Source organism: Carcharodon carcharias, chromosome 13, assembly GCF_017639515.1.
Source record: "Carcharodon carcharias isolate sCarCar2 chromosome 13, sCarCar2.pri, whole genome shotgun sequence".
Lineage (NCBI taxonomy): Eukaryota > Metazoa > Chordata > Chondrichthyes > Lamniformes > Lamnidae > Carcharodon > Carcharodon carcharias.
This window is the reverse complement of record NC_054479.1, coordinates 55796469-55813285: the sequence shown is the minus strand read 5'-3', so window position 1 is coordinate 55813285 and position 16817 is coordinate 55796469. Positions and strand designations below refer to the sequence as shown.

Genomic DNA, 16817 nt, shown 5'->3' with positions numbered 1-16817 from the left:
ACTGACACGAGAAACACCTGACCTACCTACCTAATCCCATTTACCAGCACTTGGCCCATAGCCTTGAATGTTATGACATGCCAAGTGCTCATCCAGGTACTTTTTAAAGGATGTGAGGCAACCTGCCTCCTCCACCCTCCCAGGCAGTGCATTCCAGACTGTCACCACCCTCTGGATAAAAAAGTTTTTCCTCACATTCCCCCTAAACCTCCTGCCCCTCACCTTGAACTTGGGTCCCCAAAGGGGAACAGCTGCTCCCAATCCACCCTATCCATACCCCTCATAATTTTATACACGATAGTGCTTTATGTGGTCTAGTCTGATGTGGTGGTGAATGGTTAAACCAGTTGTCCAGCAAAGTTAATTGGACATAGTCCAGGAGATTTCAGCATATTACCCCCCAACACCAACACGCACCCAGGCAAACAACCTGTTAACGCCCCCACCAATTTTTTCATATATATTTAACATAAACAAATATTAAAATATAAATACATTTTTTGAATGGCTCTGTGATTTTTATCCTGGATTACTTGTAGTGTCCAGGTTATTAATCTTTAATTCCAGGACAATTCGGGGGGGGGGGGTGGTGCGGTGAATTCTACTATAGAGATAAGAGGTATCATCTATCACTAATGCTGGTCCTTTGAGCAGGACAGGGCTATTGATCTCTCTCTTGCAGTTGGAAGCTTTCTCTCACTTAAGGAAACAGGTAAATAAATGATTCACCTCAGATACAGGACCAAAACTGCAACCAGTACCGATTAAAAACTGTACACCTTACAATAAAAACAACTTGGAATATAAAACTAACACCCCTAAATAACCTCTTTTTGCAGAGCCTGCTGGGATATTGGATGAATCCTGGCGCGGGGCCTACTGGGATAACGGAGGAGCTGCCGGCGCGGAGGCTGACGGGATACTGACAGAGTCTCTGTAAGGATCAGGCGAGCGGTACCGATTGAGTTTTGTGCGGTCTGAGGGAACGAGTTAGACAGAGCCGTAGGTACTGGCCCAGCTGTTGTGTAAGTATTGTGTAGTATCGGCGTCTAGGACTGGGGTTACGATGCAGCTGTGACATGGGCAGCCGGAGGCTATGTGGGAAGCTCCATGATAATAAAAAATTATCCGCCTGAGAGAGGAATGTGGGAGGGATGGGTGGGGGAGAGAGGAAGTGAGTGAGGTAGGGAGGAAAGAACGAATGTGGGAAAGAAAGAAGGCTTAAAGTGAGGACTGCGAAAGAGAAATTGTAAGCGAGTGTGTTAACAAATAAATTCCTATAAACTCCATCCTTCATCACCTCCCTTCTGTGCTGTCACTCCACAGTACTATCTTCCCTGGTTCCACTCCACTCTACCACAAAGCAGTCAGAAGCACCCCTTCTTTCAGCTTATACCCCGTCTGTATACTTTGTGGCATAATCTGCATAACGTAAGGATGACAGCTGGGTCACCACAATTGTCACTGTGCTGTCTGACTGCTAGTTGGGCATCAAATGCTGGAACTCAACATCAGCAAGCCTGAAATAGTCCTATTTGGTTTACAGCAATGTGCACCTTTGGTGCTGATTCTAATGGTCTCATCAGCTGCTTGCTCAGACTGAATCCAATCCTGTACAATTGAAGTGCCCTGCGTGAACATCAAGTAAGCTTCATGCTGTTCAACTAGCAAGTTACATTTATACACCAGTTTTTATATCCCCTAGATGCCCAAAGGATTGTATAATCAGTACAGGGCCTTTGAAGTGCAGTTCTGGTCCAGTAGGCAGAAAGATTGTTTACTTCCATCCCCAGACCAACAGCCACCAATTTCTCCTATCTCAGTCATGAATGGTCCTCATCCACACATCTGGCACTTAAAGGAACAGTTTCTCCACTGACAGCCTTTTATGGTAATCTTTCAGCACCATCCTACGTGAGCTTGAACCAACTTGGAGTTCTGCAGTCTGTATCCTGACCTTCACACAAATTTTCCAGTGTGTTCTCAGCATAATGATTTCAGAATCCTCATATTTGTGTTTGAGTACCTTAATTGATTTGTTCTATCCTGTTTGTCTTGTCATCAAGTCTAATTAATTGTACATTCCCCATTCCAAATAAAGGTAAAACGTTCAGCTAATTCATCCCTGCATCTGGGACTTTCTCCTCAAGTGTCTTAACCATGTTAGTCTCCTATTATCTATCATTGTTTGAAAGCCTGTTGAAACCTCAAACTCTTTGAATATGCTTTTAACCTCTTTCTGCAATTCTGTTATACTTCCTGCTTGGTGTTCACCTCCCTCCTGTAGGGTGCCTTTGGGATATTTTATGAAGTGAAAGGTACTATATGAATGCAACTTGTTCATATGTCTAGAGATCAGGAATTGTGAGCAAAGGGTGTACATATTATGGAAATCTGAGTAGATGTGGCAGTATCAAGGTAAACTTGTCTATAAATGACTTTTCAGAAAACATGCAATACAGAAAAGCTAATAGAAGCATATGGTCAAATTTTATCTGGCATTTTCAGTGCTGCTGTATCGGGTAAGGATCAAAATATCTTAAAAATAGAGGACTGGTAGCATTAAAATTTAAATGGCTCACAATGAGTTATGCACTTGACTTTGATCTTGATTTACATTTTTTATTTAGTTTCTTCTGATAGACCATGGGTTTGAGCCTGTGATTTTTTTGCAGTGAGCTCTTCCTATCAAATGGAGGGTATGATGTGGAAACTCCTGATCAGGAAAAAGAACTAAAAATTGAGGCTGCTTCATGAAAGATGTAGAATCCACGTTAAATAATCAAATTTGCATTTTTTTGTCTGGCTAGGGCTTGATTTGCTTTATGCATAAATGTTTTATACAAACATGATATTTTCAAAGCAAAAAAAGTAAGGGATAATAAGCTGGACAGAAATGTATTAAGTGTTTAATGACATCTTTTAATCTTGTTTTGATTGGGTTGCAACCCTTTGATAGATTTTCGGATTTCAGTAGCGTTTTGCTCCCAGTATTCTCATATGAAGGCTGTGAATGTTGCTATGATTCTGTAATTAGCTCTCTAATGCCATTTGTGGCCTTTCTACTCCAGTGGCCATTCTTCATGGATGAGCCTTGATGAAGTGTCAGCATGTTGTTCCACCATGCTGGATGTCATACATTAATGCCCAACTTGCCAGATGGGATTTCTAGATAGTGATTGGTCGTGGGTTGCTTGGCCTATTTTTCTCCACTTTAATCCCAGGGCACTGCGGCCAGCATTTGGATCCCACTGTTCCCCGGTTGAGGTCAACAAACTCAATAGAGGATTGCCAACAAACCATTGGCTATGGTTTGTACAGAGGAGTATCATACTGTTTATTTGTTGGATCACTAGGTAATGTAGCCCATTTGAGTTTGGTGAATCCAGATGTCTACAATAGATACTTAAATGATTAGTAGGTCATCTTGCATAATATTTTACATTTTTTTTGATTTCCCTAAATCTTTTATGTTCATTGAACCCTGTTGGCAGAGATTGGGTAGATGAGGGTAGGCTGAGTTTGTGGATTTGACAATGTGTTGAGTGTGGCTGGAATTTGCGGAAGCAGGAATTTCTGTTGTCCTACATTAGTATCACTTAGCATTTGCAGATAAGGTAAGTTGTTTCAGAAATTTGTGAGGCTTATAGTTTGATTTTGGGAAGGGGGCAAAAGACCCAGTTGGGAAACATAATTTTATATCTAACCTAAAGATGTGATATATGGAACTAATTCATTTCATTTTCATTTCACTAACTTGTAGTAAATTAATATCCCTCTTGAAAAATTTTAATTCCTAACCTAGTGAACAAGGTGGTGTTCTTAATCGTCAGTACTAAATTGCAAGTTGCTATCTGAATTTCATTAGGCTAACTTGCTAGCGGAATATGAGAACTGATGATCAAGAACTTGCTTCATGCGTTCTTTGTAATGTGATTTTTACAAAAAGAGAAATGCTATGCAGTAAATGGCATCCAAATGACTTTTGGGTCCCCACAACCCATGCCATCCATTTGGTTGCTGGATTTCAGAAGAGATTAGAGTAGTTATATAGAGGGGGGAGGGGCGGAGAATGAAATCTAAGCCAGAACCTTATGAAAAATCTATTCTATTTTAATAATGTAAACGGGGAGTACTTTTTATTGAAAATATAACTCCTCTGTTCTCATCCCCATAAAGTTCATTCCCCTTTTGAAAATATTGCCTATCTTGATGCTAAACCCAATTTCTTAGTTTTCTTGCTTTTGTGTATGCTGATGTGCCTTTTGTTTAGCCTAATTTTCCTGATTGTTCTTTTCCATTGCTCCTCTATGCATTGGTACAGATGTGATCTGCATCCCATTATGGAACTGAACACATGAACCTATGATCTTTCACTCCATTACGAAACATGCTTGAAGTCCTGAGTTGTTTTTATTTTGATGTGTCAAAATTGCTTTTGTTGAATTCTTACAACTGTAGTACCCCTTTTGTTGTCTCTGTTTTGAAGAGCCTGATAGGCAGTACGTAAACATATTCCATTGATTATTCAGCCAATAAAGAGGAAGGACAGGCTATAGGTAGCACAAAAATTAACCATAATTTTTGAAAAATTTCTTTCGAAACCAGTAATTGTACTGAAGAGTGGAAAACCTTTAGCTGCTCTTTTGGGAAAAGGGTAAGTCTGAAATTGTGGACCAGTTAGGCCTACCGATCTACGGAATATTTCTGGAGTCTGTACTATAGGCTGAGATCAGTGAATACTGCATGTAGAATGGTGTGAACTAATCAGGAACTGAGAGCAAGGATTTGGAATGAACTGGCCACATCTGACTAAATTGGAATAACTTTTTCAAGCACTGACTTTGTACAGGGATCATTTTAGTTGGTACTTTTGCTTAGAGATTAGTGCATTGATTCACAGATTTTGGCCGATGCAATACTGAGGGACATACTGTTTTTTGGATAAGATTTTAAGCCCCATTCAATGACCTGACCAACATTTATCCCTCAACCAATGTCACTAAAACAAGGTTATCTACATTACTGTCTGTAGGGCTTGCTGAGCGCAAATTGAAGGCTGCGTTTCTCTGCATTACAACAATTCGTATATACTTCATTAACTGTGAAACACTTGGGACATCCTGAGGTTGAGAAAGGTGCTATATAAATGCACATTATTTCTTTTACTGTGTGTAATTCTGGACAGCCCATTAAGACATCCCCATCCACCACTACTCTCCTCCGTCTGGCTGAACTTGTTCTCACGCTGAACAATTTCTCCTTCAACTCCTCTCACTTCCTCCAAATAAAAGGTGTGGCTATGGGTACCCGCATGGGCTCCAGCTATGCCTGTCTCTTTATGGGGTATGTGGAATATTCCTTGTTGCAGTCCTATTCCGGCCCCCTTCCACAACTTTCTCCGGTACATCGATGATTACTTCGGTGCCGCTTCATGCTCTCGTCGGGACTTGGAAAAATTTATTAATTTTGCTTCCAATCTCCACCCCTCCATCATTTTCACGTGGTCCATCTCTGACACTTCCCTTCCCTTCCTTGACCTCTCTGTCTCAATCTCTGGTGATAGACTGTCCACCAATATCCATTACAAACCCACTGACTCCCACAGCTATCTCGACTACAGCTCCTCACACCCCGCTTCCTGTAAGGACTCCATCCCATTCTCTCAGTTCCTTCGCCTCCGTCGCATCTGTTCCGATGATGCTACCTTCAAAAACAGTTCCTCTGACACGTCCCCCTTCTTCCTTAACCGAGGTTTTCCACCCACGGTCGTTGACAGGGCCCTCAACCATGTCCGGCCCATCTCCCGCGCATCCGCCCTCACGCCTTCTCCTCCCTCCCAGAAACATGATAGGGTCCCCCTTGTCCTCACTTATCACCCCACCAGCCTCCGCATTCAAAGGATCATCCTCCGCCATTTCCGCCAACTCCAGCATGATGCCACCACCAAACACATCTTCCCTTCACCCCCCTTTTCGGCATTCCGTAGGGATCGCTCCCTCCGGGACACCCTGGTCCACTCCTCCATCACCCCCTACTCCTCAACCCCCTCCTATGGCACCACCCCATGCCCACGCAAAAGATGCAACACCTGCCCCTTCACTTCCTCTCTCCTCACCGTCCAAGGACCCAAACACTCCTTTCAAGTGAAGCAGCATTTCACTTGCATTTCCCCCAACTTAGTCTACTGCATTCGTTGCTCCCAATGTGGTCTCCTCTACATTGGAGAGACCAAACGTAAACTGGGCGACCGCTTTGCAGAACACCTGCGGTCTGTCCGCAAGAATGACCCAAACCTCCCTGTCGCTTGCCATTTTAACACTCCACCCTGCTCTCTTGCCCACATGTCTGTCCTTGGCTTGCTGCATTGTTCCAGTGAAGCCCAACGCAAACTGGAGGAACAACACCTCATCTTCCGACTAGGCACTTTACAGCCTTCCGGACTGAATATTGAATTCAACAACTTTAGGTCCTGAGCTCCCTCCCCCATCCCCACCCCCTTTCTGTTTCCCCCTTCCTTTTTTTCCCAATAAATTATAAAGATTTTCCTTTTCCCACCTATTTCCATTATATAAAAAAAACCCCCCACTAGAGCTATACCTTGAGTGCCCTACCATCCATTCTTAATTAGCACATTCGTTTAGATAATATCACCAACTTTAACTTTAACACCTATGTGTTCTATTGTACTATTGTCGTTGACATCTTTTGATGATCTGCTTCTATCACTGCTTGTTTGTCCCTACAACCACACCCCCCCCCCCTCCACCTCTCTCTCTCTCTATCTCTCTGCCCCCCACACACACACCTTAAACCAGCTTATATTTCAACTCTTTCTTGGACTCGAACTCAAGTTCTGTCGAAGGGTCATGAGGACTCAAAACGTCAACTCTTTTCTTCTCCGCCGATGCTGCCAGACCTGCTGCGTTTTTCCAGGTAATTCTGTTTTTGTTTTGGATTTCCAGCATCCGCAGTTTTTTTGTTTTTAAGACGTTCTAATATCCTTCCAATAATGGTATATTGTCTATAATGATACCAGGGTGTAGCTGTGAAGAAAGGCTAAATAAGCTGGGGCTTTTTAACTGGAACAATGTTAAATCGTAAACAGAGGTTTTCAAATTCTGAAAGGTTTTAAGAGCGCAAATAATGCAAGTTTGTTTCTGCTGATGGACAATTGGTAACTGGGCAAAACTCAAGATTATCAATGGAACAAAGGCTGTGTGCGTCAGAAGAAATGCTTTCACAGTTGTTTATTAGACCATGGAATGCTTTACCACAAGCAGCGTTGAGCCAAGATTTATAGCATCATTTAAAAGGAAATTAGTTAAGTATTTGAAAAGGCCTGGCATTGAAAAAGACGAGGAAAGGGCAAGGAAATGGCCTTAAATTAGTTAACTTCAGTTAAAGAGGGTGATACAGGTGTAATGGGTTGCCAAGCTTGATCCTGTCCTGTAATATTCATGATTCTATCCTTGAAGGTTGAATATCTTTTTGGACTAATAGAGGCGGTGACCTTGGAAGTCAGTAAATTGCATCAAACCATTTATTGATGTGACAAACCAGCGACATGGTACACAGAGACTGTGCTGTGCTCAATGGCACAGCTGGTTCTGAAGACTTTTAATGTTTGCTGATTGTTCCCTTTGGCACCAGTTTAGCTCACGGTGGCACCATGCCTGTGGCTCGTGAAATGTATAAGCGCGAGAGTCCGCGTTTGATGTTTAAAAGTGCTAGGACGTGGGAATGTTCCATAATTTACTGACTGCTTCGCACACAGACCTTAAATATTTCTTAAACTGTATAACTGTGTCTCTTAGCTACTTGAATCCTAGTGGGTTGCTTCCAGGATCTCCAGTGTGTTGTGCTACAATGTCACCCTGAGAAACAGCACCATTCCTTGCTATTCATTTTAATGCAGTAATGCAACTATTAGTCCTGGGAAAATAGCAGTGTTTTTCAGGACTGTCCTGGCATAAACATTCAGACACATTTGAATGTGTATGCTGCCCTCAGTGTAGCAGCTAAATGCTCTGAATATATTGAGTCTATTAACTAGGCAGTTGGTCTGCAGGCAGTTGAAAGACTGGATGTGACTCTGGCTGTTTCTCCTTTTAAAATATTTTATACTCGATGTTTAAGTAAGAGGCATGATCTTCATAAAGACTATTGGGCAGAAACTTGTCTTGACCATTGATAAAGCAGATGATATTGAAACAGCTTTCCATTATACGCCATTTGCAATATTCCGTCAATAGAACAAAATATTGGGTGGGAAGTATAACTGGCGGTCAATTCAATAACTCCTCTTCCGTCTAACATGAATTTCCACTATCTCTCCATCTGCTTATATGGTAGGACCCAGTGACTTTTGGTACATCTGTAAGCAGTAGTAGTAACTAACAGTTTTTATTTTCTTCTTTCTACTGCAAGGTTGCTGAGGCCAACTGAGTTTCCTGTCTGCCAACAGTTAGCTCAGTAACGATTAGGGATTGGACCTAGGAGTTGCCTGAAGTCTGTTAACTACTGCAGAATCTTTCTCAGCCAGCTGGGAAGCTTTGCTTCAGTCTTTGCAGTGAACAACAAAGGACCAAAGGTACAGGAAAACCTTATAATCAACGAAAGGCAGAAAATTAGACAGATGAATCTGTATATCTGTTTAATATATTAAAAATATGGCATCTCAGTGCACTTCCTATTAACTTTCCTGTGGTGAATTCCTGTGGCCACAGTTATAAATGAACTATGTAAAGCTTTTCTAACTGTAATTACATTGTCTTCCCCTTCTCCCAGCTCTGTCCCTGGGTGGAAATGCTGCATCCCAAACACTGCCAGGGATGGTGGTGTTATCATGTGACAAATTTACAGAGGCAGCTTCTGTTACAAATATGGACATAAGGATTTTTAATGGAAGCACAAACATAGAGATAGAATGTGTGACTTGAGACCATAAGACATAGGAGCAGAAGTAGGCCGTTCGGGTTCACATTGAGTCTGCTCCGCCATTCAATGAGATCTGCTAATCCTCAACTCTACTTCTCTGCCTTTTCCCCATAACCCTTGATTCCCTTACTGATTAAAAATCTGTCTATCTGAGCCTGAGAATGGGGATTGAATTACATCTTCATCCCAGTCTGACTTTCACCTATCCTCTAATCCTGCTTCACCTGAAAACTGAACTTAGTCATGACTTCTCATGCAAAAAATTGACAAGTAATGAAATAATAACCTTAACCTGCATACACCTCAATTTTCCCCACTATAAATTTCCTCATCCACATTTATAAGAAAAATCTTGTAAACTTGTCACACTCAAATTACACCATCCTACCACTGAAGGCACTGTAGTGAGATGAATGTGTGGTTCAAAGATTGGTGTGGAAGAAATGGATTTTGATTCATGGGGTACTGGCACCAGTCACTCCTTGTTTCATTCCCCAGGACACTATCTTGACCAATCTGAGTGCACCTGTATGGTTTGAATTTGAACAAAGTTGAGCAGTTAACTGTTCCATGCAGTATTCTCCATGACAACGCCTCCACCAAACAGAGTCCACTTGCCAGCCAATCAGCACCCTCTTCTCGTGCAGTATAAATTGTTGTTCTCCCACTGCAGTTGGTAATTTCTCGTCAGCTATCCTGATGCGTGCAAGACGAAAAGCTTTGATAGCATGTCTCGTATTTTCAGCAATACTCAAGATTTGTACTACCAAACAACACTTCTATGTTAAAGGCAGTATGTAAATGTAACTTGTTAAATGTAGCTGTGCTGTGTATAAGCAGTTTCGGGGAAGGTGCAACCCATTGAGTCCTATAACTCCAATAAAGTGTTTAGTTTGGAGAATGGACTCAGTAATTACTACCAGAGCCGGGCATTAAACTGAGTGTGTGTATATTTGTTCTCAAAAACAAATTTACATGGAATAGGGAATTTTATACAGAAAGTGCAGTTTTCCAACTGGGCACCCTCTAATCTCATCCACGCTCCATATGCTTTTCTTAGCCACTCAATTGTTGTCAGCATTTTCATCAAGGTAAGTCACAGCCTGTTGAGAAACACAGGTACTGTAGAGTTTTATCTTCCACACTGATTGTGTGAGTGAGCCAGTGGGATTTTGAATCAACTTGGCAGTTGTGTCAGGAATGAAAAGATCTTTAAGTGCTTTTATTTCCAGTATGCTATGAAACATGGGAATTCCAGGATGGTTGTGAAGCTGAGTCAGCATGGAAAGGACTTTGTATAAGCCTGTGGTTGTGAAAATCTTAGAACTTCCTGTTCTTTTTACAGCTCATGTATGCAGCAGGTGCCCTGTGCTCTTGCCAAATTCCCAGCAGGCACTGTATCAACCACATGTTAAAGAATACCTTTTGTATCTTTCTGAGGCAAAACAAGATATAATCCATAATCAGCAAGGTGAATTAAAGGATGTAATTAAAGTTCTCGAGTTCATGTTATCCTCCCTCATTAGTCAGTTGCATGTGAGTCTCTCTGCAAAAAATGGAAAGAAACACCCATCTTTTAGACAATTGATTAGGTCAACTACCAAATGTTGCCCTGAAACATTAGCAGTAATATCATTCAGCGATGATTACATAATCAAATCCGAAAATTACATCAACCTTGTTGCCAAATCTGAAATGAGAAATGTTGCTCTATTCTTTCCTCTTCAAGCTCAGCTCTGCTGTAAGATCTGAGCTTTTGTGTTGTGCTGAAGTCTTGCCTGATGTTCCTGGAGTGCTTTGAGACTCCCATCAGTGTTGAGATGGGTGCACTCCTTTTCTCTGGTACAGCATATGCTGACATGTGGTTTTATTACAGCTCTAATTGTGATTCTGATTGGAAGTTTTACCTTGGGATTGCACCTGCCTGATGAAGAGTTGCATTTGGTGAATTGGGTGGCTATCAGTTCCATTTCTGTGCAACAACCTATAACTGTCAGTGATTTAACAGTGCCATAATTTGTGCTGAACCTGAAATAGCATGATGCTTAAACATGTGATGAAGTTAGAAATTGCTTTGTGTGCTCTATCCTGGAGATGTGCCAAGATTCCTAATCCATTGTGTTAATGCTGGGCTCCCTGATCCATCTTGTTAATACCTTGTTTATTTGTATTGAATTTTTCCTGTAGGTTGTTGTGATCTGTGAAATTAAAAGCCAGTATGTCGACTGAGAAGGCAAAGGTGAGTAATTTTATTGTGTAGCTATATTGTTACACTTCCTGGCCTGCTTCTGGAATAGAATAGTAATGGCTTTTATATTACACAATTAATTATCTTTCTATGTAACCGTGCCTGAAAGATGCTGCTCTGTGAAATGTTCAAGGGTGATTACTATAGAATGATGTGAATGATCAGTATACTGTGTGTTAATGTGAGATGGTTTGGGGCAAGTGGTATATGTGTGTTTGGGAGGATTACAATTAGGTCGGCTCTGAACTTATAATGTGTGGATGTCAGATAACTATGGGAAGGCCGGGGCAGGTGGCACATTATGAATAACCATCCTGAGCTTAATATTGCATATAAACAATAGAAAAGACACGTACTGTTTTGTGTTATCATTAACAATCTTTCTTGTGCTTAATCATTGCACAGTTGGCTTAGGGGAGTAGAAAATTGTATTCCAATAAAGGGTTGATGGGAGGAGATTATAGATCAGTGTTTCCATAACAGTTTATCAAACGATGAATAGTTTATGAAACGATCATACTCTGAATTGCACATCCACACGGTCAATTTCTATTTGATTCATCTTAATGTGAAAGTTTCGGAACAAAAAAAAGGATGTAAAGAAAGAGCTGGAATCTACCCTTGATACCTTGATATTAACGTGAATCCCCTGTTTAGGGAAGACTTCGCCATGTATATAAAATGTTTGAATGAGATTATCCGGAACTGATCTGTGCTGAGACAACATGTAATTCATCCAAACCACATGAACAGAATAAAATAAGATGTTAGTGTTATTGATTGATTGGTGCAAATGAGACCTAAACGAACATTTTGTACATACAAATCAGGAGCAGGAGTAGGCTGTTTGGCCCCTCAAGCCTGCTCCACTATTTGATAAGATCATGACTGATCTGATAATGGCTTCAACTCCACTTTCCTGTCTATCCACTGTACCCTTTGACTCCCTTGTCGATCATGAATCTATCTAACTTGGCCTTAAAAATATTCAATGACCCAGCCTCCACTGCTGTCTGGGGAAGAGAATTCCACAGACCAATGACCCTTTGAGTGAGAAAAATTCTCCTCATCTTTATTTTAAGTGGGAGACCCCTTATTTTTAAACAATGTCGCCTAGTTCGAGTCTGTACCACAAGGGGAAACTTCCTTTCAGCATCCATCCTGTCGGTTCCCCTCAGGATCTTAATTTTAATAAGATCACCTCTCATTCTTCTAATCTCTAATGAATACAGCGCCCAAGCTGTCCAACCTTTCCTCATAATATAACCTTTCATCCCAAGAATCAGTTAAGACAAACTTCTCCGAACTGCTGATGTTATTATAACCTTTCTCAAGTAAGGGGACCAAAATTGTACACAAGAATCCAGATGTGGTCTCACCAATGCCCTATACGATTGGAGCAAAACTTCCTTACTTATATATTCCATTCCCCTCGCAATAAACAACAACATTCCATTTGCCTTCCTAATCACATGTAGCACCTGCATACTAACTTTTTGTGATTCATGCACCAGGATATTCAGATCTCCCTGTACTGCAGAGTTTGCATTTTCTCTGCTTTTAAATAATGTACTGTTTCTGTATTCTTCCTGCCAAACTGTTCACTAGTTCTGCATATGCTCCCGTTTCTATACTTGAATCCAACCCCTCCAGTATTTAAAACACACATAGAAAATGTTGGAAAGACTCAAGTCAGGCAGCATCTGTGGTGAGACAAACAGAGTCAACGTTTTAGGTCTGTGAACTTTCATCAGAATTGTGAAAAGTTAGAAATGAAATAGGTTTTGAGCAAGGGGTGGATGGGACAAGGATAAAAGGAAGGTATGTGATAGGGTGAAAGACAGAAGAGATTGAATGACAGAGTTAACCTTAAGGGGGCAAAGGGAACAGTGATGGGGCAAGAACAGAACCAAATAAAAGAGGCGCCTAGAGCAGGTGCTGCTGCTGTCTGAAAGTAAAAATAGTAAGAGAAAAAAAACAAGTGAAGAAAAGGAAACAAAATGGGACGGATATTATGGTCTGAAATTATTGAACTCAGTTCTGAGTCTGAAAGACTGCAAAGTGCCTATTTGAAAGTTGAGATGCTGTTCCTCAAGCTTACATCAAGTTCTGTCGAAGGGTCATGAGGACTCGAAACGTCAACTCTTTTCTTCTCCGCCGATGCTGCCAGACCTGCTGAGTTTTTCCAGGTAATTCTGTTTTTGTTTTGGATTTCCAGCATCCGCAGTTTTTTTGTTTTTATTTTTTACATCAAGCTTCACTGGTACGGTGCAGTAGGCTGAGGACAAAAATGCCTGCCTGAGAGTTAAGTGGAGAATTAAAATGACAGGTCTCCAGAAGCTTGGAGTCCTGCTTGAGAACTTGCACTACCCTCTCTGCTGTATGCAATTACAAATTCTTTTTGCTGCAGATTTTCTATTGTAACACGCACTTTCTCATCCCCGCCCCATGCGAGAAAAATATAATCTAGGGAATGTAAACAATACACAAGATTTCTGCATATTGATGAACTCTATTTATTTAGTGACTTAAGGCACAGTATGCTTTTGTGACTATGAGCTATGATAAGTCCTCACTTAAAGTTGTAGTTGTGTTCCTGAAATTACAACTTTAAGTGAATCACATTTCCCTATTAAAACCAATGTAAAAGCTGTGGTTAGGTTATGAGGAAGCATCAGGAAAAAAAAAGTTAAAATATTATACCCTTTAAGTTGAAATACTTTGCTAAATTTGTGTAAGGGTAAATGAAAAAAACTTCAAAAATAAACATGGTATCTTTCTACTTATAGTGCCACCAGCTTGCTGCTGATGCTGCTCACCACACCTGCCGCTCTCTTGACCCTCCTGGTTGCTGCGCCCTTCTTCTTGCCAGCCCTCTGGTTTGTGGTCTCTCCTGCTCCTTAACCCACCCCCTTGCTGCCGATCCTCTGACTTGTGACCTCTCCGGCTCTCTAACTCACTCTCTTGCTGCTAATTCACTGGTTCGCAGCTTCTCCCACTCCCTAATGTAACTGCTTGGCAATGCTTGGTCTCACTGAGCTCCTGCTGCCCAACTCTCTCACTGTCTGCCTCCCTCTCCTGAACCCTTGCTGTGAGTGTTGGATCCTGGAGTTGAGAGGCAGGAGGAGCAACTTTGACTTGCAGGGGTTAAATTCTCTTCAGGTGGGTTTGTGATCAGCTCACCTCTCTTTAATCAGAAATCTCCCTTTCCACTTCGACCCGGGTTTAAAGCAACTGGGAGAAGCTCCCAAAGCATGGGCGGAGGTGCAGTAAGTGAGCCTGTGGTTTTACTGCAGTGGAGAGGGGTCATGCACCAGCCTGTTGTTCCGAACATATTCAATCCATTGTTGAATAAATTGACTCATTGTCAGGATCAGGGATCGTTTATCAGGAGATTACAAAGATTTGTGCAGAAATACCCAAGGGCTCCCTGTTATTACATCTCCTTTAAAATTGTAACATTTGTTTTGTATTGTCTTCCCATATTCTTCTTACCAAGAGGTATCGCCTCACACTTTTCTGCATTGAATTTCTTCTACGTGACTGCCCATTTCACCAGCTTGCCTATGTTCTCCTTGAAGTCTATAATTATCTCCCTCACTGTGTACAATACTTCCAAATTTCTCAAGTTGTATACTGTACCCCCAATTCCTTGTATATCAGAAACAGCAGTGGTCCTAGTTCAGAATCTTGGAGAATACCACTGTAAATCTCCTCCAGCCTGTAAAACAGCTATTTACCACAACCCTCTGTTTTCTGTCCAGCATCCGCAGTATTTTGCTTTTACCTCTGTTTTCTATCCCTTAGTCAATTTTGCATCCATGCTGGTACTAATTATTCCATTGGTTTCAACTCTGCTAATAAGCCTATTACATTGTACTTTATCAGATGCCTTTTGAAAGTCCATATACAGAACTTAAACTACACCATCATAATTTGTTACATCATCAAAAAAAAACTCTCAAGTTAGGCAAACACAATTTGCGCTTAAATCCATGCTGACTCTCCTTTATTGGTCCATGCTTGTCCAGGTGGCTGTTAATTTTCTTCCAGATTATTGTTTCGAAAAGCTGTCCCCACCACCAATGTTGAGCTGACTGACCTGTAATTGCCAGGTTTATCCATTTTCCCTATTTTGAACAAGGGTGTAATATTTTCAATCCTCTAGCCTTCTGACAACACTCCTGTATCTAAAGTTCATGCGCAACATACAGTTCTACTTTCCTAGGCAAGCCCTTCCTTTTTGAATCTGAATGTGAAGGTGTATATGATGTACAATGGGATAGGGTGAATAGTTAATCCTTTTTATAAGATGTGTACTGAAAACAATATGATTTGATCATACGCCTCTTAACTCACAACTGATCACACTAACAGTCCCTAAAACTTGGATGAAAAGTTATAAATTAGTTTAATAAGAGCAAGATTAAAATAACAACATATTTCACTGCATTATAACACTTCAACGTGACCCAGTGTTAACAAAGAAACTAATTATTTTAGCCTCTTTAAATACTTGTGTTCTCACATTTTTGAAGAAATCATTTAAATATGAAATGAACCTTGTGAAATTTTTCATTAGCCAGCATCAGCTGGTGATATACTAAGAAAGGAACTAAAAATACCAATATCATTTATATAGGTATCTCATTCATCTAGGTTTGGTCAGAGATTGTTCACAATCAGTCAAAACTAATTAATTGTGAAACAGTGACAAACTAAGTTCACAGGCATCAGAGAGTCACCCAGAAAGCAGAAAAACATTTTGTACACCTTCAAAATAGTCAAATTGAGATTCTTGCTCACAGGGTTTGCTGATGGGACACTCGGAAGTATATGTGATCAGTACTGATTATTTCAATCACCTGACAAACTGTGTTTTCTAGCACTTGTTGAGCAAATCCACATAAACACATGTCCAAGCGCTGCTTTTGAATTGGCGTCTGAGTTTGTGAATTTTCTTGATCCTGACTTTGCATATCAAGCTGTGGAGACAATAACTTCCACATAGGAAATGCTGGGAATCCATTCTTCAAAAATAAAAATTCACAGGGCTAGTTTAAAAAAATTCAGTTGAAAAATGTGGTGATTGATCAAAATGGTGTAGCAATAGATAGATTTGTCCTCAGCAGGAAACCACCATAACCAAGCCAGATGGACATCTGCAAGTATGGAGAAGAACTTTTCACATATGTAGTTCACCCTTTTGCTTGCAATATTATTGTTGAAGTAGAGGAGAATAAAGTGTCATGTCAATGATAGCAATGCTTACATAGTACGGGTTCATTGTTACTTGTTGTAAATTTAGAAGCAATCCATGTTTACATAGCTATAGAGTGGCTTGTGTAGAGGAATTTGGGTCATGCCCTGAACTGATAACTATCTCCTTGGGGTGGGGGGAGGAGGGTAGGGAGGTTAGTGCACTTCTAATATTCAGTAGACCACGTCTTTACATGTGCACTATTTCTGTGTTTTCTTTCACTCCCTAGTTTTGATTTATTGTCCTATTTGTCATCCTAGCAAGTGGCTCTGTGGAGACTTTTATTTCAACAGTGGTCCAGGCCCTGTACCTTTCTATAATAAAAGCAAAAAAACTGCGGATGCTGGAAATCCAAAACAAAAACACCTG

The 16817-nt window shown here is 40.9% G+C and overlaps 1 protein-coding gene across 3 annotated transcripts in view; it reads left to right on the top strand.

Moving 5' to 3' along the window:
- The first annotated feature begins 892 nt into the window (after nt 1-892).
- Nucleotides 893-16817, top strand: part of zgc:63587 (uncharacterized protein LOC393431 homolog) — a 136711-nt gene continuing 120786 nt past the window's right edge. For 2 of the 3 annotated variants that reach the window (XM_041202577.1, XM_041202579.1), the window contains exons 1-3: nt 893-1025; nt 8431-8593; nt 11128-11179. In XM_041202577.1, the coding sequence (XP_041058511.1) occupies nt 11159-11179 (21 nt within the window). In that variant the 5' untranslated portion in view covers nt 893-1025; nt 8431-8593; nt 11128-11158. The remainder of the gene's footprint in view (nt 1026-8430; nt 8594-11127; nt 11180-16817) is intronic. The other variant, XM_041202578.1, reaches the window with a different exon arrangement.